The sequence below is a fragment of the Zygosaccharomyces rouxii genome (assembly GCF_000026365.1).
Source record: "Zygosaccharomyces rouxii strain CBS732 chromosome A complete sequence".
Taxonomy (NCBI): domain Eukaryota; kingdom Fungi; phylum Ascomycota; class Saccharomycetes; order Saccharomycetales; family Saccharomycetaceae; genus Zygosaccharomyces; species Zygosaccharomyces rouxii.
The window spans coordinates 890,041-915,674 of record NC_012990.1 but is presented as its reverse complement, the minus strand read 5'-3'; the positions used below and the strand labels follow the sequence as shown (position 1 = coordinate 915,674).

Below are 25,634 nucleotides of genomic sequence, written 5' to 3'. Positions count from 1 at the left end.
TTTAGTAAAGTAAGACTTTTACAGAACTCTTCTTATTCAAAAAAGTCTTGAGAAGCTTGCAAAGAACTGTAGTGTTTTCACAATTTAGCAAAGTGTTTGCCTTGGGGTCCATATAACTTGCGTCTAGCAAGATATCCAATTTTTCCTTACCTTGGAAAAACAGATCTGTGGACTCAATCAATTTTTCCAACCTTGTTGGGGTCGCAATGAAATATCTTATGTGTTCATTTTTCTTAGATTTGGCGCTAAGGATTTCTTCCACTGTAGCTAAATCATCTTTCAATTTGTTTTTGGCGAACAATTTGACACAAGCTTTATTACCGCCTAAACTTCTGTAAATATCAGCAATTCTCAAATTAGTCAAGGATAGAACTATAGTTCTTGGGGACTTAGAAAATTGTGACATAAAATTGGGCAAGTTGGTCAAATTACGATCTTCCTGGAATTTTTCAGTGGAAAGGAAATCGGATTTCTTCAAATACATTTCATCCAGTTCCAACCCACTCAAATCGGGATTCTTTTCACGAATCAACGTAGCTAAATACTCAACGATTTCCTCTGGAGAAGATTTTGGTATAGTTTTCTTTTTGTCCAATTGGTACTTGACTTGTTCTTCTTTTTTGTCCTTCAACTTAGAATTTTGCAACTTCTTTTGTCTTTTGGACAAAGGTCTGCCTTCACGTTCTGAAGATTCACCAGCTTTTCTCTTCTTATCATCATCATGAGGTTTTTCCTCTGGTTCATCTTCTTGTGAATCTTTACTTTCCTCTGCGCCAGTATCCTCTACAGCTACTTCTTCAGCTTCTGGATCTGATTCGTAGTTGTAATCAAGACCGTCATCTAAATCATCAGCATTGGGCATCCTTGAATTTAACCCTTTTGAGATTCTGCCTTGTAGATTCAATGAATATCTTATATATCAATGCGATGAGGTAAGATGAGATGGGCATAAATTTTTCAACTTCATCTATCATATCATTTCAACACTATACAAATCTATAAACGAAACCAAAATACTACTTAATACATGTACCTGAAATTCCTATTTTGAATGTCAGTCAAATCGCGGAAGTCATATTTACCCACATCTTTACCTTCCTGCTCTTTATCTCTCTTTTTGTTTTCTGTTAGACACACATAACCGACGTACAGTTGCAAAGGTACACAAATGCACTGAGTCACTAGTAGCGTTATCTTAGCAGGGACATAGCCGGGGTAATTGGCCTCTCTGAAAGTTTGAGGTGCTAAGATGTATGCCAAACTATACACCATCAGCGTAGCGGCATTACGAAAGATCCTTTTACTGTAACCGGAAGTATTCAAAGAATTCCAAACGTAGATGTTTGTAATGACAGAGGATCCACTATAGAGCAGGTACAGGGAGAAAAGGTTACCGATCTTGTGGGATAATGGGAGTGATAGCATTACTATGCAACCAATGATGGTGGGAATGTACATGGAAGTGGTCACTAGGGTAATTTGACCCCATCTGGACATCATCTGAGTGGTGATTATCATAATTATAATTGTAATGGCACCGATGGGTAGTTGTAATAATGCTGTAACATATTTATCAAATCCGAAAGTTTGAGTGATCGTCACAGAGAAAGTTCCAATAGCACCAGTTGTCATTTGTGAACATGCGGTGATAACTAACATGGGCCAAGTCAGTTTATCGTGTAAAAATAACTCCTTAATATGGCTCCATTTGAATTTTTTATTCTCCAATCCAGTTTGGTTATCTTTAATGTGCTTCACTACAAGGATTTTTTCCTCCTCTGAAAGGAACCAGGCGTTGGTTACATTATCAGGCAGAATTACCAAAGTTAGCAGTCCAAAGAGCACTGTAAAGAGTCCTACAACCAAAAACATGATTTGCCATGAGGTGAAATCTTTACCATGATAATGTAAGAATCCAAATGATATGAGACCACCAACGATATAACCTGTTCCCGCTTGACTTGTCCAATATCCGATTCTAGCACATTGCTCGGATTTGGTATAGTACATACCACTGATTGTGATACAACCGACGGCGCTTGAAGATTCAAACACACCCAATAGAGTACGGACGATCATCAAGGATGTATACGATTTACAGGCGCAATGGCATGCCAGGACAATTCCCCAACATGTAATGAAAGTTCCCATGACTTTGGATAATGGATATCTTTGAATTAAAAAACTGACAATGGGCTCCATAAAGATGTAAGATGCGTAAAATATTGTTCCCAGATTGGAAAACTCATTACCTTTCAAATGTTCTTTAATACCCATTGATGCTGCATAATTCAACAACGTCTTATCCAAGAACATCAACAGATAGGCAAAGCACAAGAATGTTAGAACACAAGCATCGATTTTTCTAAGTAATTTGGGAGGTAATGCTGATGAACCGTAAAAATTCTTTTCAGTTGTATTTAATTCTTCATCTTCTTCCGAGACGTAACTCTTGGCATTTTTATGAGTCAAAAATTTCAATGCTATATCAGCATCGTCATCACCACTAGTAAAAGTGCTATCATCCTTAGTGGAAGATATATCTACTTGTTCGTCAATTTTTTCAGCTTCTGGCGGTGATGTTTTATTCATATCAATGGCTAGTATCTTTCGATGTATTCTTTAATGAGAATACACCTTCGGACATTTATGTATAATTGATTGACGCATATATACTAGTAGATCTACGATAACTATAACTGGGAAAAAAATGGAGTCATTTCGGTTGCTGAACGGCATTTGTTCAAATGCCGTAATAGAAACGTGCCTAATTATGGTTCTCTCTTTGGGTAATTAATTCTATACGATTGAAAGTCATCGGTTCAAAATGGACACGGGTTCGAATCACAGATTTGGCAGACAGAAGATTTTTGAACATTACATTGAAAGCATCAAAAACTCCTAAAGGAAAATTCAATGGAATAAGTTTCGGATTTCTTTCTTCATTTTACTTTCACTTATCAAGTATTTTTGCATTTTTGTGCTGGTATGGCTAAAGACAGTAGTCGTATATGAGATGCGATGCGACGCTATATGGTGTCGTAAAATCCTGAAATTTGAGGTTTTGGGTGATGACTTCTCTAGAATTAGCGTGGTACATATTCAGAGTTATGGCCCCTTCAGTTTATTTTTTTTCAAAATACTACAATATAAGGAAAAAACATAACGCACTTTTGGCAGGTCAAAGTGGAAGCCTCGGACTTTAGAATATACACAAGTATATGTGCATATGAATATAGTACATTCTTATGACCAATACAGTCACTTAAAAGGGTTCGAACATTATTGTGATGCAGTCTTATCTCAAGGAATTATTTCATGATATAAATTGATAATATGCCGGTATGAAAAGATTTTATAAAGGTAACACAAGGGGCTTTTAGGCACTTCCTCAACCCTTCCCAGGACACTAGCTCAATGAGAAATAGCTCATATCCTACCACATTGAGGGCACTTTGCAACCGTCATGCTAACTGAACCGTTGGTGAAAAACTTTATGTCGTTCCCACTTGACATCGGAAGCTTCGACAGCTTCTTGAGACTTGTGTCTGTTGCCGAACTGACGTCCTGCGCACTTCCATTGGTAACTCATGGATTTATTCAACTCTATGGTTATATATAACCTATTTAGCGACAACTGACTAGCGTTTACACCCGAACATGACCCACAGATGATAAACCGGCGGTAATGTAAGCTCACTTCCGTCGTACAGTCGCGTGCTCATACAATCAGGATTTTATGGCAAGGTGTGAATTTGAAACTCACGTCGAATTACCCACTATCGATTCTGGCTTTTCCCTTCTTTTCATGATTAGACAAATATTTCCTAGGAGATAACAAATAAAACTGAGAATTCTCCATATGTAGATTCGAGACTTTTGAGTACCCTCAATGCATTTATAAATGTGTCCGACAATCTCAAAAACAGTTAAGAGGAACTCTCTAATTACCGGGTCTGCGAAATATCCGAGCAAACTCTTCTCCCCAATCTCAAATATGCTTGAAAGCAATGTATCCACATCATCCAAGCATCGTATGAAATAAGGAACAGCAATGCATAATGGAATGCCATACAAAAAGGCATGTTTGCTATTGATGTCCCCAGCTAGGAAACCGGCGATACAGTATCCTATCAAAAGAAACGGGTAAAGGAAGAGAAATCCGCTGCCTATACACCTTAGTTTGCTTATTGATTTATCTGAACTCTTAATTCTTAATCCCTCTTTTGCATGTTTGAGCCCTCTTTTGGAAAACAATGGATTGCGAAACAAGCGAGCGGCTAATTTGATCCCGTTTGTTCCAGAGCCAGTACCGCTGTTCTCGCTTCCTTGCTGATCAGAGATACTGTTGTCTCTTTGTGGAGAGAGAGAGTTGTGTTGTCCACGAGGACTGTTCTCTCTTCCACCACGCTTGTGGCTCTCGCTGGCCTTACTCTTACTCTTCTTTTTGTTGGACATGCCAATTTTCTGGGGCCGTCCTTCTTCATTCGGTTAATATCATTTTGGTTTCCTCTGACAATTTATAGCAGTTAGGACATTCTATGCCACAAAGTAATTAATTAAAGAGTTTCCAAATTGACCTTTAAACTACCTGTCCACCTCTTTGTGTCAATTTTATCAGTTTGACGCTTTCGAGTTTCTCCTGCATGGAATTGTCGCGCGGGGAAGAAACAATTAAGGGGCGGAACAGTCTGGGGTGAAAAATATATAAAAGGCGGCAATTCAGACACAAGCTGACACTCACGACAGCAATGGTGTATTTAACCAACAAGACAATATGAGTATGATAAGCGACGAAAGCGAGATGGATTTAGAGAAGTGTGTGCAGATGTATGAAGAGGAGGAAATAGAATTGCCAGAGGACAGTACTAGTGGAAAGTTGGTATACTTCCTTGCCCCATATTTTTTCGAGAAAACATGGATAGAAGACATTCTATTTTCTCTTTCAGGTGCATTTTTTTCATCGGTTGCAGTATTTGTGTACTTTAGTTTGCGAGACTTTTATCATAATCCACTCGAATCAGAACTTTCAGTCGATTTTTGTCCCTTATGGACGATCAGTCATTATTTCCTATGCTTTACTTTTTCTATTTTTAGCTTCATCAACGATAGGAAAACGGTTAATATTGAGACAAAAGTGCTCCAAAAGTTATTGAGGGAAGTGGCTGGGGTGGACCTAACCGAGGATCCAGTAGCTTGGCAGAGAATTGCATCGAGAGTTAATCACTTTTCTGAAGAGACAGGTTATCGTTATTCTCTTTTTTACAGTGGGGAGCATTGTATGCACTTTTTTGTGAGAGAAATCGTAAAACCAATAGAATGCCAGACCTACGACATCAGATGTTATTGCGAAGGAGAAATGTACAGCAATTTTTGGAAAAATCCATCAAATAAGGCGCTAACTGAGAGAGCACTTGCGAAATACAACAAGAGCGTTGAGAACTTTGGTGAATTATCACATACGGCTGAAAGAGATGAATTTAGAGATGGTACTTTCGAGAGGTTTTGTAACATTTTCAACACTTCAATGCTTTATTTGGGGGTAATAGAATTTGCGTCCATTTTTATTTTGCTGCTGACCTTCATTATCTCGACGATTGTATGGGCCATTTTTCATTCATTCGCTACCGCTTAATAGCATGTTTTCATAAGGGATAAAAAGCACATTAAAAGGCAGTCGAAGTACTTGTGTAACAGGAGAAACTTACACTGGTGGTAATTACTTTTCGAAAAGCGGGCAACAGCAGCTCTTATGGAGTTTGAGGTAAATGAACTACTGTTAAAAAGTTTCCTGTTCTCGTAAGTGACCAATTCGATAGGTGAGGGGTTGAGTAAGGTAAGAAGAACAAGAACTGTGATTGTTCAATTGAAGGTAAAAAAACTGGTAAAATTCTGATATTCAAAATAATTTTTATGGCACCTCATCGAAGCAGAATAACTTGAAATGATAATTTTCTAGGCTCCAATAATATATTGGTCCTTTCTCAGAAGTTAACTTTTGTTATTATCGCCAAAAATTTCATTGTTTTCATTATACCCATCTCTGGATATACCACCCAATAGAAGCTCCAATGGTTCCTTGAGAAAATTCGATCCCAAAATATGCAACAAAACAACGTAAATAATAATTTCCGAATAAATCCCATTACGATCACCAAGAAAATGTGAGATTGAAGCTGCGAAAATATGATTCCCATGAACAAATATCGCGAGTGAAGCGTAGATTTGTTTATGTAGGTGTCCCTGGGTAGTTCAGAATTTAGAAAGGATTCTGACAAATTGTCCTTTAATGATAATTTAAATTTTTCATTTACTGATTGTAGGTAAAACCTTGCTGATTGGATCTTGTCCACGTCAGCAACACCTTCAAATCTCCTTACAAGATATGGCCTTAAAACATCATCCCTGAATGCAAGTTGAACCTGTTTACCATTAGAAAAAAAGTAAGGTGTGTTCCAGATATTTTCTTGATAAAGGCAATGATTTGGTCTATTTTCAATTTCATCCCATTTTTTGATATCCACTCCGGGATCCAGTTCCAGTACTTACTGAACCAACAATGTCGCATTGGGATGCGATTTCGAATAATAGAGCCATCTAAGGGAAAGCAAATTGCAAAATCGAAAACAACACGGTCAATCATGTAGAATACAGGGACATTTTGATAAGAAGCATCCATTGAAAATGCTACCCAGGCGATGACGCAGAATGTACATGAGACCACACTGGGGAAGCGATGTTTAGACATTTCATAAAACATACATGTCAATTCATTTCTAAAGAGACCCTGTGGTAAAACAGGCCTTTCAGATTCTTTATCGGATTCCATGTTTGTTCTTGTTTAAACTCCTTCGTTGTATGTAGTGAGTACTTTCCTGGGTTGCTATGAGAAACGAGATTGAATTTTTATTGTCATCGGAGCGAAATGGGGAGGATTACAGAAAAAGAAATTCCTGATAACAATGGATAACAATCCATGCAAGTCCGAACAAAGTTTATGTTACCTGTACATATACACCTTTCTAATGTCCTTCTCGCTTGAAAGTGGAAATATATAAGAAAGAGATATTCCTGGCAAAAAGGCCACGCAAAAGTGACATAAGGTACCGATGCACTACACATAAGGCACTTTTTCAGAGCTTTGATTAGGGTTTCCAGAATTGAGCTTCAAAATACCTCTCTACCGCTTTCGAGTTTCTTCTGCATGGAATTGCCCCGCGGGGAGGAAACAATGAAGGGGTGAAGGTCCGGGGTGAAGGTCCGGGGTGAAAAATATATAAAGGGCGGTAATTCAGACACAAGCTGACACTCACGACAGCAATGGTGTATTTAACCAACAAGACAATATGAGTATGATAAGCGACGAAAGCGAGATGGATTTAGAAAAGTGTGAACAGACGTGTGAAGAGGAGGAAATAGAATTGCCAGAGGACAGTTCTGGTGGAAAGTTGACATACTTCCTTGCCCCATATTTTTTCGAGAAAACATGGATAGAAGACATCATTTTTTCTCTTTCAGGTGCATTTATTTCATCGGCTGCGGTATTAGTGTACTTTAGTCTGCGAGACTTTTATCATAATCCACTCGAATCAGAACTTTCAGATGAATTTTGTCCCTTATGGACGATCAGTCATTACCTCCTATGCTTTACTTTTTCTATTTTTAGCTTCATCGACGGTAGAGAAAAGGTTAATATTGAGACAAAAGTGCTCCAAAAGTTATTGAAGGAAGTGGCTGAGGTGGACTTAACCGAGGATCCAGTAGCTTGGCGCAGAATTGCATCTAGAGTTAATCACTTTTCTGAAGAGACAGGTTATCGTTATTCTCTTTTTTACAGTGGGGAGCATTGTATGCGCTTTTTTGTGAGACAAATCGTAAAACCAATAGAGTGTCAGACCTACGACATCAGGAGTTATTACGAAGGAGAAATATGCAGCAATTTTTGGAAAAATCCACCAAATAAGGCCCTAACTGAGAGAGCACTTGCGAAATATAACAAGAGCGTTGAGAACTTTGGTGAATTATCACATACGGCTGAAAGAGATGAATTTAGAGATGGTATTTTCGAGAGGTTTCGCAATATTTTCAACACCTCAATTCTTTACTTTTGGGTAATAGAATTAGGGTCCTTTTTGATTTTGCTGCTGACCTTCATTATCTCGATGATTGTATGGGCCATTTTTCATTCATTCGCTACCGCTTAATAGCATGTTTTCATAAGGGATAAAAAGCACATTAAGAGCTAGTCTCTTCTGGGATTCTGTGCTGTGACAGTCAAAAACCCTCGTTTCCGGTGATGGTTTTATTTTTTGCTCAAAACTTCTCGCATCAATGTCTGAATATCCACGACCAAAGCAAAGTTTTTTTGACAGTGAATCGAGAGGTAGTCGTTAGCCGGTAAATTCTTTATGTTTTAAGGCAACATTGATCTAATCAGAAGGAGGATCGCACGCTCTGAACACATCCGCAGCAATACAATCCAGGTCATGGTGAAGTAACAACTGACCAGAGACAAGCGGCTCAAGTAACTTCTTGGTCCAACCACATCCTTATCGGAAACAAGAGGTTTGAGCGCTTTTTCAAAAAAGTCAAAACATTGGTTTCCAACGAAAAAACTATCACGTCTACCTCCGCTACTGGTGTTTCTATTTTGTGTCTCTCTGATTCATTTTCATAGCTGTTTGGTCCCATTGCCCCCAGTTCACATCTGGTAGCAACCAACGGATAGAGGCTCAAAGCAAGCCTGGTAACAGTCTAAACAGTGCTTACCGTCAAAAAATTTATTATTAGGAAGATGTTTATATTCCTCAGATAACTATTGATTCATATACCTGGCTATTTGGTCCCATTTCTCAATATCATCACCAGGATTCAATTCCAACATTCGCTGAACTAACTCTGTTGTATTGGAATAGCATTTCAAATAGCAAATAAAAATTCAAAGATCCAGAAGAACTACTAGCTATGGCACCCACAGGCACACTTCATGAATGAAATTTTTCTGAGCTACTACTACCCATCCAGCGACAAGGCATAAACATGAGACCACCCAGGGGAGGCAATGTTTAGACATTTCATAAAACATACATGTCAACTCATTTCTAAAGAGGCCCTGTGGTAAAACAGGCCTTTGAGATTCTTTATCGGATTCCATGTTTGTTCTTGTTTAAACTCCTTCGTTGTATGTAGTGAGTACTTTCCTGGGTTGCTATGAGAAACGAGATTGAATTTTTATCGTCATCGGAGGAGCGAAATGGGGAGGATTACAAAAAAAGAAATTCCTGATAACAATAGATAACAATCCATGCAAGTCCGAACAAAGTTTATGTTACCTATACATATACTGATGTCCTTCTCGCTTGAAAGTGGAAATATATAGGAAAAAGATATTCCTGGCAAAAAGGTCACGCAAAAGTGACATAAGGTGCCGATGCACTACACATAAGGCACTTTTTCAGAGCTCTGATTAGGGTTTCCAGAATTGAGCTTCAAAATACCTCTCTACCGCTTTCGAGTTTCTTCTGCATGGAATTGCTCCGCGGGGAGGGAACAATCAAGGGGGTGAAGGTCCGGGGTGAAGGTCCGGGGTGAAAAATATATAAAGGGCGGTAATTCAGACACTCACGACAGCAAAGGTGTATTTAACCAACGCAGTAAGATGAGTATGATAAGTTACGAAGGTGAAATGGACTTAGAGAAGTGTGTGCAGATGTATGAAGAGGAGGAAATAGAATTGCCAGAGGACAGTACTAGTGGAAAGTTGGTATACTTCCTTGCCCCATATTTTTTCGAGAAAACATGGATATACGACATTATTGTTTCTCTTTCAGGTGCATTTTTTTCATCGGTTGCAGTATTTGTGTACTTTAGTTTGCGAGACTTTTATCATGATCCACTCGAATCAGAACTTTCAGTCGAATTTTGTCCCTTATGGACGATCAGTCATTATTTCCTATGCTTTACTTTTTCTATTTTTGGCTTCATCAACGATAGGAAAAAGGTTAAGATTGAGACAAAAGTGCTCCAAAAGTTATTGAAGGAAGTGGCTGAGGTGGACCTGACCGGGGATCCAGTAGCTTGGCAGAGAATTGCATCTAGAGTTAACCACTTTTCTGAAGGGACAGGATATCGTTATTCTCTTTTTTACAGTGGGGAGCATTGTATGCGCTTTTTCGTGAGAGAAATCGTAAAACCAATAGAATGCCAGACCTACGACATCCGATGTTATTGCGAAGGAGAAATGTACAGCAATTTTTGGAAAAATCCATCAAATAAGGCCCTAACTGAGAGAGCACTTGCGAAATACAACAAGAGCGTTGAGAATTTTGGTGAATTATCACATACGGCTGAAAGAGATGAATTTAGAGAGGGTATTTTCGAGAGGTTTTGTAACATTTTCAACACTTCAATGCTTTATTTGGGGGTAATAGAATTTGCGTCCTTTTTTATTTTGCTGCTGACCTTCATTATCTCGATGATTGTATGGGGCATTTTTCATTCATTCGCTACCGCTTAATGGCATGTTTTTATAAGGGATAAAAAGCACATTAAAAGGCAGTCGAAGTACTTGTGTAACAGGAGAAACTTACACTGGTGGTAATTACTTTTCGAAAAGCGGGCAACAGCAGCTCTTATGGAGTTTGAGGTAAATGAACTACTGTTAAAAAGTTTCCTGTTCTCGTAGGTGATCAATTCGATAGGTGAAGGGTTGAGTGAGGTAAGAAGAATACGAACTGTGATTGTTCAATCGAAGGTAAAAAAACTGGCAAAATTCTGATATTTAAAATAATTTTTATGGCACCTCATCGAAGCAGAATGACTTGAAATGATAAGTTTCTAGGCTCCAATAATATATTGGTCCTTTCTCAGAAGTTGCAGACCATATGAAGTAAAAAAAAAAAAAAAAAAAAAATAGTTATGGTTGCGAAAGGGAAAATTGACAGAAACATCTATTGTAGATCCATATAATATTGAGTATCATATGGAAATTCTTTTTATACCAAGTCCCTAAAAAGATTTTAATGAATGTTTCAAGGTACGAGACGCTATATATGCTACCAGAAAGTGGAGAAGGTACATATCACGATTGAAATATTCAGAGAATTGTTCTTTTCATTAAGCTACATCCCAGACCTTGATTGGAGCTAAGACCTCATCATATAATAATATTATTGTAAGTGACACCAAAACACATTAAAATATGTTTATTACCAGCTTGAGGTTACATCAGGTAGCTTCATGACACTCGGAGACTGTCTATCGCAGCACTTGCGACACCATTATATTTTAAATCAGTATATACTGCTACTTTCAGTTTGCGAGGAAGGAATACATTGCTTCATTAATTGGTCTCTCCATTTACGCTTGGTTGCGTAACCTCAACAATTCCTTTCAAATCGCAGTATTTCAAAGGACCATTATTAACGGATAGAGGCTCAAAGCAGGTCTTGTAACAGTTTAAACAATGCTTGCCGTCGAGAAATATATTCCCAGAATGGCCGTTATTTTCCTCAGTTAGATATTGATTCATATACCCGGCTATTTGGTCCCATTTAGCCGGTTCTTTTCTAGAACTAACTTTTGTTATTTTCGCCAAAAACTTGATTGCATGCATTGTATTCATCTTTGGATATGCCCAGCTATGGCGAATCCGTTGGAATATTCAGGACATATACTGGCAATATATGATATCAACCAAAGGAAAGAAGGATTTTAGGTTAAATGCAGTTACGATTTTTAACAAAGTCACAAACTGATACCAACAAACTAAGAATCTCATGAACAAATATCCTCGGTAAGAGAAGAATTTGTTTCTGTGAGTGTCTCTGGGTAATTCAGAATTTAGAAAAAATTCCGGCAAATTGTCCTTCAATAATAATTCAAACTTCTCCTTTAGTGATTGCAAATAACACCTTGCTGATTGAGTCTTGTCGGCATCGGTAATATCTTCAAATTTCCCTTCGAGATATGGCTTTAAAACATTATCCTTGAACACACGTTGAACATGTTGACCATCATAAAAAGAGTGAGGCGTGTTCCAGATATGCTCTTGGTAAAAGAAAGAGTTCAATCTATTCGCAATTTCGTCCCATTTCACGATATCAAGACCAGGATTCGATTCCAACACTTGCTGAACCAATCCTGTCATATTCTTGGGGTGCAATTTCGAATAGCTGAACCATACAAAGGACAATACAAGTGGAAATGTAAAGAAAGCACCGGTAATCATGGCACTGACAAGCATATTTTGGTCAATAACACTCGCCCGAACTACTACCCATCCAACGACAGGGTATAAACATGAGATCACCTAGGGGAAACGATGCTTGGATATTTCATAAAGGAACCATGTAAAATTACTCTTGAAGAGTTGTTTGGGTAAGACAGGCTTTTGAGATTCTTTATTGAATGTTTGTGCTTGATAAACCTCTGTCGTTCCATATTGCAAGTACTTTTCTGAGTTGCTATGAGAAACGAGATCTGATTTTTATCGTCATCGGAGGAGCGAAATGGGGAGGATTACAAAAAAAGAAATTCCTGATAACAATAGATAACAATCCATGCAGGTCCGAACAAAGTTCATGTTACCTATACATATACACCTTTCTGATGTCCTTCTTGCTTGAAAGTGGAAATATATAGGAAAAAGATATTCCTGGCAAAAAGGTCACGCAAAAGTGAAATAAAGTGCCGACACATCAGACATAAGGCACTTTTTCAGAGCTCTGATTAGGGTTTCCAAACTGATCTTTGAACTACCTGTCTACCGCTTTAGTATATATATTTTATCATTTTGACACTTCGAGTTTCTCCTGCATGGAATTGCCCCGCGGGGAGGAAACAATGAAGGGGTGAAGGTCCAGGGTGAAGGTCCGGGGTGAAAAATATATAAAGGGCGGCAATTTAGACACAAACTGACACTCACGACAGCAAAGGTGTATTGAACCAACGCAGTAAGATGAGTGTGATAAGTTACGAGAGTGAAATGGATTTAGAAAAGTGTGTGCAGACGTTTGAAGAGGAAGAAATACAATTGCCAGAGGACAGTTCTGGTGGAAAGTTGACATACTTCCTTGCCCCATATTTCTTCGAGAAAACATGGATATCCAACATTCTCGCTTCCCTTTCAGCTGCATTTATGTCATCGGCTGCACCGTTAGTGTACTTTAGTCTGCGAGACTTTTATCATGATCCACTAGAATCAGAACTTTCAGACTTTTTATCTCCCTTATGGATGATCATTCATTACCTCCTATGCTTTACTTTTTCTATTTTTAGCTTCATCGACGATAGGAAAAAGGTTAAGATTGAGACAAAAGTGCTCCAAAAGTTATTGAAGGAAGTGGCTGAGGTGGACCTGACCGGGGATCCAGTAGCTTGGCAGAGAATTGCATCTAGAGTTAACCACTTTTCTGAAGGGACAGAATATCGTTATTCTCTTTTTTACAGTGGGGAGCATTGTATGCGCTTTTTCGTGAGAGAAATCGTAAAACCAATAGAGCGTCAGACCTACGACATCAGATATTATTGCGAGGGGAAGATGTACAGGAATTTTTGGAAAAATCCATCAAATAAGGCGCTAGTTGAGAGAGCAGTTGCAAATTATAACAAGAACGTTAAAAACTTTGGTGAGTTGTCACATATTGCAGAAAAAGATGAATGTAGGGATGATATTTTTGAGAAGTTTCGCAACATTTTCAACATCTCAATGCTTTATTTGGGGGTAATAGAATTTGCGTCCTTTATGATTATGATACTGACCTTCATTATCTCGATGATTGTATGGGGCATTTTTCATTCATTCGCTACCGCTTAATAGCATGTTTTCATAAGGGATAAAAAGCACATTAAGAGCTAGTCTCTTCTGGGCTTCTGTGCTGTGACAGTCAAAAACCCTCGTTTCCGGTGGTGGTTCTATTTTTTGCTAAAAACTTCTCGAATCAATGTCTGAATATCTACGACCAAAGCAAAGTTTTTTTGACAGAGAATCGAGAGGTAGTCGTTAGCCGGTAAATTCTTTATGTTTAAAGGCAACATTGATCTAATCAGAAGGAGTTTCGCACGCTCTGAGCGCATCCGCAGCAATACAGTCCAGGCCATGGTAAAGTGACAATTGGCCCGAGAAAAGCGGTTCGAGTAACTTCTTGGTCCAACCACATCCTTATCGGAAACAAGAGGTTTGAGCGCTTTTTCAAAAAAGTCAAGACATTGGTTTCCAACGAAAAAACTATAACGTCTACCTCCGCTACTGGTGTTTCTATATTGTGTCTCTCTAATTCATTTTCATAGCTGTTTGGTCCCATTGCCCCAAGTTCACATCTGGAACGGTAGTTCTTATAATAGACAGGAATTTACTCTGTCAATTACGTCTACCTTTGGAAGCTTCATTGGAATGATATAATCTTTGGAGGAACATAAAATCACCGCCAAATGCAATGGACGTCAATCTGGGGCTGGCTATCAAAGAAACTCTCCACAAGTAATTACAGGGGTGAGTTCATACACGTAAGAATTTTAATTAAACTTAGGACCGTCAATTCTAAACCTTATTTCTTTTTTTTTTCCTGATTACTGTCCTTATAGATTATCTTTGACCAAAAGGCAACAAACTTAGTTAGGAGAACTACCTCAGAGGAATTGAATGCTCCCAGAGATCATCGGTAGCAGTGCGTGTGATACCAACATGTTTTGAGATATATACTGCCACTCTCAGGTTAAGAGTAAAAATCACTATATTCGTCGTTCTTCTTATTCTACACTTGGTTGTGTAAACTCAAAATTTTCTTTTAACTCGCAGTATTCCGAAGGACTGCTACCAACGGATAGAGGCTCAAAGCAAGCCTGGTAACAGTCTAAACAGTGCTTACCGTCAAAAAATCTATTATTAGGAAGATGTTTATATTCCTTAGATAGATATTGATTCATATACCTGGCTATTTGGTCCCATTTCTCGATATCATCACCAGGATTCAATTCCAACATTCGCTGAACTAACTCTGTTGTATTGGAATAGCATTTCAAATAGCAAATAAAAATGCAAAGATCCAGAAGAACTGCTAGCTATGGCACCCACAGGCACACTTCATGAATGAAATTTTTCTGAGCTACTACTACCCATCCAGCGACAAGGCATAAACATGAGACCACCCAGGGGAAGCAATGTTTAGACATTTCATAAAACATACATGTCAACTCATTTCTAAAGAGGCCCTGTGGTAAAACAGGCCTTTGAGATTCTTTATCGGATTCCATGTTTGTTCTTGTTTAAACTCCTTCGTTGTATGTAGTGAGTACTTTCCTGGGTTGCTATGAGAAACGAGATTGAATTTTTATCGTCATCGGAGGAGCGAAATGGGGAGGATTACAAAAAAAGAAATTCCTGATAACAATAGATAACAATCCATGCAAGTCCGAACAAAGTTTATGTTACCTATACATATACTGATGTCCTTCTCGCTTGAAAGTGGAAATATATAGGAAAAAGATATTCCTGGCAAAAAGGTCACGCAAAAGTGACATAAGGTGCCGATGCACTACACATAAGGCACTTTTTCAGAGCTCTGATTAGGGTTTCCAGAATTGAGCTTCAAAATACCTCTCTACCGCTTTCGAGTTTCTTCTGCATGGAATTGCTCCGCGGGGAGGGAACAATCAAGGGGGTGAAGGTCCGGGGTGAAGGTCCGGGGTGAAAAATATATAAAGGGCGGTAATTCAGACACTCACGACAGCAAAGGTGTATTTAACCAACGCAGTAAGATGAGTATGATAAGTTACGAAGGTGAAATGGACTTAGAGAAGTGTGTGCAGATGTATGAAGAGGAGGAAATAGAATTGCCAGAGGACAGTACTAGTGGAAAGTTGGTATACTTCCTTGCCCCATATTTTTTCGAGAAAACATGGATATACGACATTATTGTTTCTCTTTCAGGTGCATTTATTTCATCGGCTGTACTATTAGTGTACATTAGTTTGCGAGACTTTTATCATAATCCACTCGAATCAGAACTTTCAGTCGAATTTTCTCCCTTATGGACGATCAGTCATTATTTCCTATGCTTTACTTTTTCTTTTTTGAACTTTATTCACCATAGGAAAAAGGTTAATATTGAGACAAAAGCGCTCCAAAAGTTATTGAAGGAAGTGGCTGGGGTGGACCTAACCGGGGATCCAGTAGCTTGGAGGAGAATTGCATCGAGAGTTAATCACTTTTCTGAAGAGACAGGATATCGTTATTCTCTTTTTTACAGTGGGGAGCATTGTATGCGCTTTTTTGTGAGAGAAATCGTAAAACCAATAGAATGCCAGACCTACGACATCAGATGTTATTGCGAAGGAGAAATGTACAGCAATTTTTGGAAAAATCCATCAAATAAGGCGCTAACTGAGAGAGCACTTGCGAAATACAACAAGAGCGTTGAGAACTTTGGTGAATTATCACATACGGCTGAAAGAGATGAATTTAGAGATGGTACTTTCGAGAGGTTTCGCAATATTTTCAACACCTCAATTCTTTACTTTTGGGTAATAGAATTAGGGTCCTTTTTGATTTTGCTGCTGACCTTCATTATCTCGATGATTGTATGGGGCATTTTTCATTCATTCGCTACCGCTTAATGGCATGTTTTCATAAGGGATAAAAAGCACATTAAGAGCTAGTCCCTTCTTCGATGTCTATTGTAGGCTTCTGTGCTGTGACAGTCAAAAACCCTCGTTTCTGGTCGTGGTTCTATTTTTTGCTCAAAACTTCTCGAATCAATGTCTGAATATCCACGACCAAAGCAAAGTTTTTTTGACAGAGAATCGAGAGGTAGTCGTTAGCCGGTAAATTCTTTATGTTTAAAGGCAACATCGATCTAATCAGAAGGAGGATCGCACGCTCTGAACACATCCGCAGCAATACAATCCAGGTCATGGTGAAGTAACAACTGACCAGAGAAAAGCGGCTCGAGTAACTTCTTGGTCCAACCACATCCTTATTGGAAACAAGAGGTTTAAAATCTTTTTCAAAAAAGTGAGAGCATTGGTTTCCATCGAAAAAACTATCACGTCTACCTCCGATACTGGTGTTTCTATATTGTGTCTCTCTAATTCATTTTCATAGCTGTTTGGTCCCATTGCCCCAAGTTCACATCTGGAACGGTAGTTATTATAATAGACAGAAATTTATTCTGTCAAGTACGTCCAACTTTGAAGCTTCATTGGAATGATATAATCTTTGGAGGAACAGAAAATCACCGCCAAATGCAATGGACGTCAATCTGGGGCTGGCTATCAAAGAAACTCTCCTCGGGTAATTACAGGGGTGAGTTCATACACCTAAGGATTTTTAATCAAACTTAGGACCGTCAATAAGGAGTGAGTTCATACACGTAAGAATTTTAATTAAACTTAGGACCGTCAATTCTAAACCTTATTTCTTTTTTTTTTTTTTTTTTCCTGATTACTGTCCTTATAGATTATCTTTGACCAAAATGCAACAAACTTAGTTAGAAAAACTACTCCACAGGAAATAAGTACTCCCAGGCACCATCAGTAGCTGTTTCCAATGGAAAGTGGTTCAAAGCAAGCCTGGTAACAGTCTAAACAGTGCTTACCGTCAAAAGATTTATTATTAGAAGGACTATTATTCTCTTCCCCAGTTAAATATTCGTATACTTTTGCCATTTGATCCCATTTATCCAGTTCTTTCCCAGGGCTAACTTTTGCTATTATCGCCAAGAATTTGATTGCTTGCATTATACCCATCTCTGGATATTTAAATATTTAATATGGTTTATAAATTAGGGCAGAAAGTTAGGGTTAACTTTCAAAATTATCAATGAAGTTCAACCCAATATGATTTTAGACATTCAAACAAAGGATTGATTCCCATCGAATGGTGAATAACCTTGCAAGAGGTTGATTCAAGATGCCGCCAGTAATCGATCCTGAATCTGATGAAGACGAGGAACAAGTTCAAGTTTCCTCCAAGGAAACTAGAAGACACAAGAGGGAATTAGACCAAGACGAAGAGAATGATAATGATGATGATGAAGGCGACGTAAAAAGTGGATCTAAATCTTCATCAAACCCTAAAGATCGTAATGGGAAAGCTAGTAAAGATCCAAAACGTAATGGTAGAAGTGCAAGAAGGAATAAGACGTCTAATAAGGCATTACAAGGTGCAAGCGGTGGTTATGCATGGGAAGACGAGATTAAGAGAAGTTGGGATTTAGTGCCAGCTGATGATGAAGGTGATATGGCAGCATTAGCGGCTAGCATAGTAGAGTCCAGAAAGAAAAGGACTGCACAAAAAAATATTAGTCCGTATCAAAGAGGTATTATTAGAACGTTAATACTTGTATTGGATTGTAGTGAAGCGATGTTAGAAAAGGACATGAGACCTAATAGGCATGCCATGTTGGTCCAGTACTCTATTGATTTCGTTCATGAATTTTTTGATCAAAATCCTATTTCACAGATTGGTATCGTTAGCATGCGTAATGGCTTGGCACATATGATTAGTCAAGTTAGTGGTAACCCACAGGATCATGTAGACGCTTTGAAATCAATTAGGAAGCAGGAGCCAAAAGGTAATCCATCTTTACAGAATGCATTAGAAATGACAAGGGGGTTGCTGTTGCCGGTGCCGCCTCATTGTACTAAGGAAGTTCTTATAGTCTTTGGTTCACTGTCGAGTACAGACCCTGGTGATATTCATCTAACGATTGGATCACTAGTGCAAGAAGGTATACGTGTAAAGATTATTGGTCTGTCGGCACAGGTTGCTATTTGTCGAGAATTGTGTAAGGCAACCAATTATGGTGATGAGTCGTTTTACAAAGTGCCTCTGGATGAGATTCATTGTAAAGAATTATTTGCTGAGGCAGTGACGCCGCTTCCAGTTAATAAAATCAATAAAGGTTTCACGTTGGTTAAGATGGGCTTTCCTACGAGAATTTTCGAAGAAGCGCCCACCTTTTGTGCATGCCATTCTAAACTGTTGTATGGTGGATATTTTTGTCCAAACTGCCAAAGTAAAGTATGCTCACTGCCGATGGTTTGTCCTTGTTGTGATTTAATGTTAATATTGTCTACCCATTTAGCGAGATCCTATCACCATCTAATGCCGTTGAAAACTTTCTCAGAAGTACCTACTGGACAAGTATTTCCAACGGAAAATTGTTTCAGTTGTCAAGTGAGATTCCCTACCGTTAAAAATCATAAAACCGGTGAACTTCTAACCAGTTCTAGGTATAGATGTGAAGACTGTCTCAAAGATTTTTGCATTGATTGTGATGTCTTTATTCATGAAATTTTGCATAATTGCCCCGGTTGTGAATCTAAACCAACCATAACGTGAATAAGAAAAGATCAGCCATTTTATAAATACGGGTATGTATGTTTAATAGTTACAAAATAGTAGTTATAGACGTAGAAGAAGAAATCGTGGGAAATAGAGGAACTCGGGGCATAGGCTTAGAGAAATACTTTATAGTTTTAAGCAATGAAATAGAACCCATAATTTGAAAAACAAAAAGAAAAGCATAGTTAGGAAAATTATTAATTTTCTTATGGTGCTAAACGTAATGCCTCTGAAATTTTGGATTGGGAAGAAGTACTTGAACTTCGACTTCTTCTTCGATTCATTCTATATTTGATATCTGGATTCCCAGATACCGCTTTCACGGATCTTTGAGAGGGGGCTTTAACCAAGACATTATCTGTCATTCTACTTTGTCCCTCCTTCCAACTGTCAAAGTTAATTAATGCTTGCATACATCCCCATTCGTTGATTTTATTGCTCAACCAATGCAAATTAACAGGTTTGGTCAGATAATCGTTACAACCGGAGATGAGAGCTTCTTTTTTATCACTTTGAGATTTAGAAGCGGTAAATGCTACAATGATTACGGGAGCGTTGATTTGATCTTTATTGATTTTATTCGATTCAATATGAGGAGTTTTCCTGCTCTTTTGGATTCCAATTCCATGCTCTCTTTCCAATTCTCTAATCTTTTTAGCTGCGTCTATACCAGATAGAACTGGCAGCTGTAGGTCCATAAAGATTAAATGAATTCCACCTTCTCTCCAAACATCTATTGCCTCTTGACCATTTTTAGCCACTTTGTAGAAAATTTTGTGTTTTCTCAAAAAAGAACTTAAAATGGTTTGGTTAATGACATTATCCTCTACAATTAAAACGTTTATCTTAGGAAAGACTTTATCGCTAGTGGCGGACCATTCACCGGGAAATGGCTTTTCTCTTGAAGACCCATTCTTAGGGGCAAAACTTCGCGATAGTCTGTTGAAATTGGGTGGTGGGTTTCGAGGGAGTAAAGGTGATGTCGGACTAGATAACCCTTTCTTACGATCATTTTCTAATAAAGGATGAACCATACCAACTTCCTTTTCAATCAATGGCGCATGGGATTGCATTAAACTATCGTCTGTCCTTGGTCTGTCAACTAGGGGCATTGATAATTGTGATTCTTGACTGTTATTGTTGTTGTCGTTATTCTTATAATTATGCGTATTGGTATTGATATTAGCATTAATATTATTGTTGTCGCCATTGAAACCTCCAATATTAATGTTGGAATCCGTATTTTCATTACTAGTATCACCAACAGTTGTTAGTGGGGATGATGGTCTCGACGACATTTTGGAAGGGCTTTCATTAAAATTCACATCACCATCAAAATTTTTCGGGAGCAATAGGATTGCTTGCTTTGGTGAATCAGGATTATCCTCATCTAGCATGCTTTGAGAAACTTTGCGTAATTGTTCTTCATTAGTAATTAGTTGGAATTCACGTTCACTCTCTTCACGAGCCAACTGTGCTGCTGTATCATCTAACACTAGTTCTGGTGGTGCATCTCCAGGATTTAGAGCACCGATTGTTGGTGGAGTCTCTAATCCCGGTTGTAACAAGTCATGTGGATCTCGTGTATCCAATCGAAGACCTTCTTGTTCCCTTTTCCTATTTTGTGAATTGAGTAATTCTTGCGTGAGTTGATTCGAAGCAAAATTTGGACCATCCATTGCACTTGCTGGAAGCATTTCATGCTTTGGTATAATATCGTTGCAAAATACAAGTAAAGCATCTGAGGCCGCTTGAGACCCCAAGTGTCCAAATAATTCGTTATAAATGGTCAACACCAATTCATCGGGTTCAAATAGAATTCGATATAATGAATCACCAACAGGCTCTACACTGTGTTTTAGATCTTTCTTTGACCAACTTGTTAATGCAAGTCTACCACCACTAAACGGTAGAGGTGATAGTGTCGGGGCAACACCGCCAGGTAATCTTGCCAAACCAGTACTTCCAACACCATTACTGCCACCATTGTTATTTACACCACCATTTTGGACGCTTAAGAAAGGTGAACCTATATTTGGTCCATAACGGGCGGTAGGCAATCGAGGAACTGCTGATAATTTTGGACTCCCAGACGCAGATATCCTGGGACTTGTATTTAAACTACCACTTTTCGAATCATTATCTGCGAAACTTCTTTTGGTAGATGCGGCACTAGGTTGTTGTAAAGGTTTACTTTTACCAAATAGTGTATTTACTGGACTAGTCGGTAATCTTTGTATCGGAGAAAATCTATCGGGTTCCCAGTCAGTCCTATTACAGTAAAACCCCAGCGCAATTGATGCATTATCATTAACTCTTGACCATCTAATTGTATTTAGATTTTCAAAAATTTTTGTCTTTAAATCATCAATCGTATCCAATTCACCGAACTGTAAGGAAAATGCCTGATTGATCGATTCTTCATAATCCTCTAATCTTAACCATATTTTCCATGACAATGCAGAATTTAGTGCAACATTTCTATTAACACTTAGCGGCGAAGTGGGGCGTAATTTTAAGGTACTACTTTCTGACATGAGTAAAGTAAAAAGAAACGAATAGAGCCTTGTCCTTCGCTGTTCGTTTTATTCTTGTACTTGTTTTTGTTCTCGTTCTTGTTCTTGTCTTTGCAATAAGGAAGGGATTAGAGTGTTAATGTGTACTCGTTGTAGAGGGAAATAAAGGAATGGAACTCTACAGAAGACAAACCGCGGAAATCGACTTTCTTCTATCCTCAAACAAAACTTGTAACTATATTACTGATTAATTTTTAAACCGTAAGCCAAAACAACTGTTGTTACTTTGGGAGAGTGTAAACGTGTTTTTTGTCCTTGAATATTGAATAATAGTATCAAATGTTTTACACTACCAGCGATGAAAACAAATGGGGTCGCAGACCTTGAACACCCTCAGATTCCACTTCTTTTAGGACCTTGCTCGGTACTTTATTTAATGATAGTTTAGGTTGATTCTAAACTACTATTTCTGATCGTTCCTTGGCACTTGTTATGCTACACCAAAAGTTGAAGTTTTTTTTAAGGAAGAAAATATTCCCCGGACTATGATCTGTCCGCTTCACTTGAAAAGGGTTCCTTGTCCGAAAAGCCCTAAGAGGCGCAGACAGTGAACCCTATTTGAGGTCTGTTGTAGAGCGACAGTGTTTGTCCGACAGCCCCTGTATTCCGGACACGAGAGAAAGGATATCAGAAAGGAATCAAATCTTACTTCAACTTTCTTTCAACTCTTATACAGCATGAAAAGTTGGTTGTTCCTCTTTTGCCCGTCAATTTATCTTAGTTGCACAACATGTTTGCCAACTTATGTGGAATTATTCCATTCCAATAAGAATTTTGGCTTCGAGTTTACCACACCCAATGTTGGGTGCAGCTGTATGGGAAGCACCAATTCAGAGTATAACGGCATACTTAGCATAATACTCGGCTTATTGAAAAACTTTCAGTAAAATTTCAGGAATAAGCCGCTGTAAAAAGAGGAAAAGTATCCAGGAGATATGGTTCGTGTAGAGTAAAATTCGACGATCGTATATTGCATTTCGATTTTGGACTTTTGTCGAGTTAGGATCTGATTGAGTTGACAACAAACGGGTTTCATCAACTACTCAAACGTTGCTTCCTTCTTATCTATTAATGCTGAATGCATGTCGATCTTGGTTCCATGTGCAAATGGTTCCCTTGAATTTTGATTTACGTCTAAAGGGGGATGATGCTATTATTAATCTCGTTCTTGTCATCGCTATTGTTATTGTTATTGTTATACTGGCTATACGGGGTATGGGTATGGGCTATTTCATTACCGGTTTGGTTTGCGTTCCTCTCTTTTGATTTTTTATTGTTGTCCTTTGTGTCAGTGTGTCGCGCGTCAGACATATAAATATGATAATCAACAAAAAAAATACGTAAATAAATAAATAAAATAAAGTAAAATAGAATAAAATATACCGTATATTTAGAGAGGTTGTGTGAGAGTTGAGTATTTGATTTAAAGCTCCTCTCTTCTAGTGGCTTATCCGACCGTTGATGCAAGATGCGTACACCAGATCATTTCAAGATTCCTAAAGAACGGCGTGCCGATTATTGGGATTATAAACCTAGTCGAGACGAACTTATCAAGGAGCCACTGATTACTCCAATTCATGAAATTAAAAATCAGAATAAATTAATTAATAGTGCTATGCTGTATTTCAGTAAGCCAAGCCATAGAGACCATGGATTTTATCCAGATCCAAAAATTCCCTATGAAGCATATTTTGCCAATGAAACTGAAGAGAGGGAAAAGCTTCGATTTGGTGAGAATGAAACGATTACTTTTGATATTAATGAGGAAGTTGGTAAATTGGTCATGAAAGAAGCTGAGTACAAACCAGCATCTCAGCATGGGGCCTTGGATCAGAAAAATACTAAAAATAAATCCATCTTAAAGACTAATCCAAGAACCGTTATACCTTATCGACCACATGCTAACCCTTATATCGATGCGTGTCAAGAAGTTATGATTAAATGTTATAATATGTGTGGTATTTCAGTGGATTATTTGGACATTGATAAAATGTTTGATTCCCTCGGTAAATTGATGTTTGGGATTTCCAATGAATTTAAGATGAAAGAATTATGCTTTAACTATGTGCTAGCCGCTGAGAAGCGCAAGTGGTTTGAAGAGAAGGAAGATTTGAAAGCTTCGGTGGAACAATTCAAGACCGAAAGATTGGGCTTGTGTGAGCTAAATGTTGAATTGGGTATAAAACTACAACAAGAATCGAAAAGAGTCGAGAATTTACAAAAATTACTTGTCAAATTAGAACAATTTGATAAAGTTCAACAGGAAAATACCGGTCTCGCTTTAGTCAATACTGATTTGACTTCAAAAAATGATCAATTGACTTCTAAACTATTAAATTTAGAGGCAAAAGTGCTTCAATTGTCTGACGTGGATAGAACAAACGTTGAATTGAATGATAAAATTTCAGCATTGACTTCCAAGAACGAAAGTTTAAGCGATGACTATGATAAGCTTTTCAAAGAGAAGCAAGAGTTAGAATCTAAGAATTCTGAACTATTGCAGAATAATAATGAGCTTCGATCAGAAAGGGAGAGATGGCTTGAACGCAATGAAAATTTGATCATAAATAGCACTGATTTTAATGTGAAAATGGAGGAAAGAAATGCAAAGATTAAATTCTTGGAGGCTCAAATAGAAAATATTAAGGCCAAATATGATAGAGACACCAAATCTGACATGAAATATTTCAAAAATAAGATCAACGATATGTTAAGGGAAAATGTAAATCAAACTTCTCAAATGGAGAAAGTTATAGTAAATTTGAATCAAGCCAACTACAAGGTTGATGAATTACTAAAGGACAATGAATCTCTTCGTGTGGATAATAACAATATGCGTGCTGATCTTCAACAAAAGTTAAAGGACATTAAGGATTTACAATTACAATTGAAGCAAGATAAAGTGACTTTTACCAAATATGAAAAATTGGAGAATGAAAAGACAGCTTGTGATAAGGCTCTAGTACATTTAAGACAAGAGTATAGGACTCTACAAGAAAGTTTTCAAAATTTGAAAGAGGTTCATAGTAATCTCGATGATCAAAATAAAGAATTGAGTCAATACAGGAAAGCCGCCCATGATGCCCTTTGTGAACTCAATGAAGAAGTCGGTAAATTGGAAGATATGAATGCTGTTTTACAAGATGGTAAACGAATTGATCAGATCCAAATTAACGATTTGAACTGTCAAGTGAAAAAACACATAGAGACTATTGAATTGTTAGAGAGATCCAATTCAAAATTTAGAAAGAAACCACAAGAGTTAGAAAATAAAATTCAGACGTTGCAATGTGAATATGAAAGATTGGATAAGCAGTACAAGGATAGAGAAACTGAAATTCAACAGGCCAAACTGAATATGAGGAAGATGACAACTTCACTTTACAACGCTCGAATGAATGCATCTGACCATGAGAATAGGTGCACAGCCGCAGACTACAATGGGTTGACTTCTAACTCAGCCAAAGCACCACTTAGAAAGAGAGACATGTTACGTTCTTTGGCTAACAGAAGGACAGTATTGGTGACAGAACCTTCCCAAAGTCTAAACAAAAATATATATTAAATATGTTGATTTCACTTTTGCTAGGAGCAGCATAAGGTCGTTTATAGAAAAGCTTTCACATTTGGTTTCCTTGCGGGTTCGCTCAGGCATAAAACTAACTCTTGAAGTACAAAACGTAAAATTTATCGATCTGTATGAAAAGAGGACT

At 37.9% G+C, this 25,634-nt stretch overlaps 11 protein-coding genes across 11 annotated transcripts; 7 read left to right on the top strand and 4 right to left on the bottom strand.

Moving 5' to 3' along the window:
* Window position 1: 1 nt before the first annotated feature.
* On the bottom strand, window positions 2-862 carry CMS1 (Cms1p; the record flags this gene model as incomplete). The annotated part of the gene is made up of 1 exon (XM_002494816.1): window positions 2-862. One exon carries the CDS (start codon window positions 860-862, stop codon window positions 2-4), a length of 861 nt encoding a protein of 286 aa, XP_002494861.1.
* A 158-nt stretch (window positions 863-1,020) lies between these two features.
* THI73 (Thi73p) lies at window positions 1,021-2,592 on the bottom strand (the record flags this gene model as incomplete). Its single annotated transcript, XM_002494815.1, has 1 exon — window positions 1,021-2,592. The coding sequence occupies one exon, from the start codon at window positions 2,590-2,592 to the stop codon at window positions 1,021-1,023; it is 1,572 nt and encodes a 523-aa protein (XP_002494860.1).
* A 1,170-nt stretch (window positions 2,593-3,762) lies between these two features.
* ZYRO0A11374g (uncharacterized protein) lies at window positions 3,763-4,458 on the bottom strand (the record flags this gene model as incomplete). Its single annotated transcript, XM_002494814.1, has 1 exon — window positions 3,763-4,458. The coding sequence occupies one exon, from the start codon at window positions 4,456-4,458 to the stop codon at window positions 3,763-3,765; it is 696 nt and encodes a 231-aa protein (XP_002494859.1).
* A 319-nt stretch (window positions 4,459-4,777) lies between these two features.
* On the top strand, window positions 4,778-5,635 carry ZYRO0A11352g (uncharacterized protein; the record flags this gene model as incomplete). The annotated part of the gene is made up of 1 exon (XM_002494813.1): window positions 4,778-5,635. One exon carries the CDS (start codon window positions 4,778-4,780, stop codon window positions 5,633-5,635), a length of 858 nt encoding a protein of 285 aa, XP_002494858.1.
* A 1,711-nt stretch (window positions 5,636-7,346) lies between these two features.
* On the top strand, window positions 7,347-8,204 carry ZYRO0A11308g (uncharacterized protein; the record flags this gene model as incomplete). The annotated part of the gene is made up of 1 exon (XM_002494812.1): window positions 7,347-8,204. The coding sequence occupies one exon, from the start codon at window positions 7,347-7,349 to the stop codon at window positions 8,202-8,204; it is 858 nt and encodes a 285-aa protein (XP_002494857.1).
* Window positions 8,205-9,658: 1,454 nt separating this feature from the next.
* On the top strand, window positions 9,659-10,516 carry ZYRO0A11286g (uncharacterized protein; the record flags this gene model as incomplete). The annotated part of the gene is made up of 1 exon (XM_002494811.1): window positions 9,659-10,516. The coding sequence occupies one exon, from the start codon at window positions 9,659-9,661 to the stop codon at window positions 10,514-10,516; it is 858 nt and encodes a 285-aa protein (XP_002494856.1).
* A 2,442-nt stretch (window positions 10,517-12,958) lies between these two features.
* On the top strand, window positions 12,959-13,816 carry ZYRO0A11242g (uncharacterized protein; the record flags this gene model as incomplete). Its single annotated transcript, XM_002494810.1, has 1 exon — window positions 12,959-13,816. The coding sequence occupies one exon, from the start codon at window positions 12,959-12,961 to the stop codon at window positions 13,814-13,816; it is 858 nt and encodes a 285-aa protein (XP_002494855.1).
* Window positions 13,817-15,756: 1,940 nt separating this feature from the next.
* On the top strand, window positions 15,757-16,614 carry ZYRO0A11198g (uncharacterized protein; the record flags this gene model as incomplete). The annotated part of the gene is made up of 1 exon (XM_002494809.1): window positions 15,757-16,614. The coding sequence occupies one exon, from the start codon at window positions 15,757-15,759 to the stop codon at window positions 16,612-16,614; it is 858 nt and encodes a 285-aa protein (XP_002494854.1).
* A 1,294-nt stretch (window positions 16,615-17,908) lies between these two features.
* Window positions 17,909-19,342, top strand: SSL1 (TFIIH/NER complex subunit SSL1; the record flags this gene model as incomplete). Its single annotated transcript, XM_002494808.1, has 1 exon — window positions 17,909-19,342. One exon carries the CDS (start codon window positions 17,909-17,911, stop codon window positions 19,340-19,342), a length of 1,434 nt encoding a protein of 477 aa, XP_002494853.1.
* Window positions 19,343-19,551: 209 nt separating this feature from the next.
* On the bottom strand, window positions 19,552-21,882 carry SSK1 (mitogen-activated protein kinase kinase kinase SSK1; the record flags this gene model as incomplete). Its single annotated transcript, XM_002494807.1, has 1 exon — window positions 19,552-21,882. The coding sequence occupies one exon, from the start codon at window positions 21,880-21,882 to the stop codon at window positions 19,552-19,554; it is 2,331 nt and encodes a 776-aa protein (XP_002494852.1).
* Window positions 21,883-23,389: 1,507 nt separating this feature from the next.
* Window positions 23,390-25,486, top strand: ZYRO0A11132g (uncharacterized protein; the record flags this gene model as incomplete). The annotated part of the gene is made up of 1 exon (XM_002494806.1): window positions 23,390-25,486. The coding sequence occupies one exon, from the start codon at window positions 23,390-23,392 to the stop codon at window positions 25,484-25,486; it is 2,097 nt and encodes a 698-aa protein (XP_002494851.1).
* Between the last annotated feature and the right edge of the window lie 148 nt (window positions 25,487-25,634).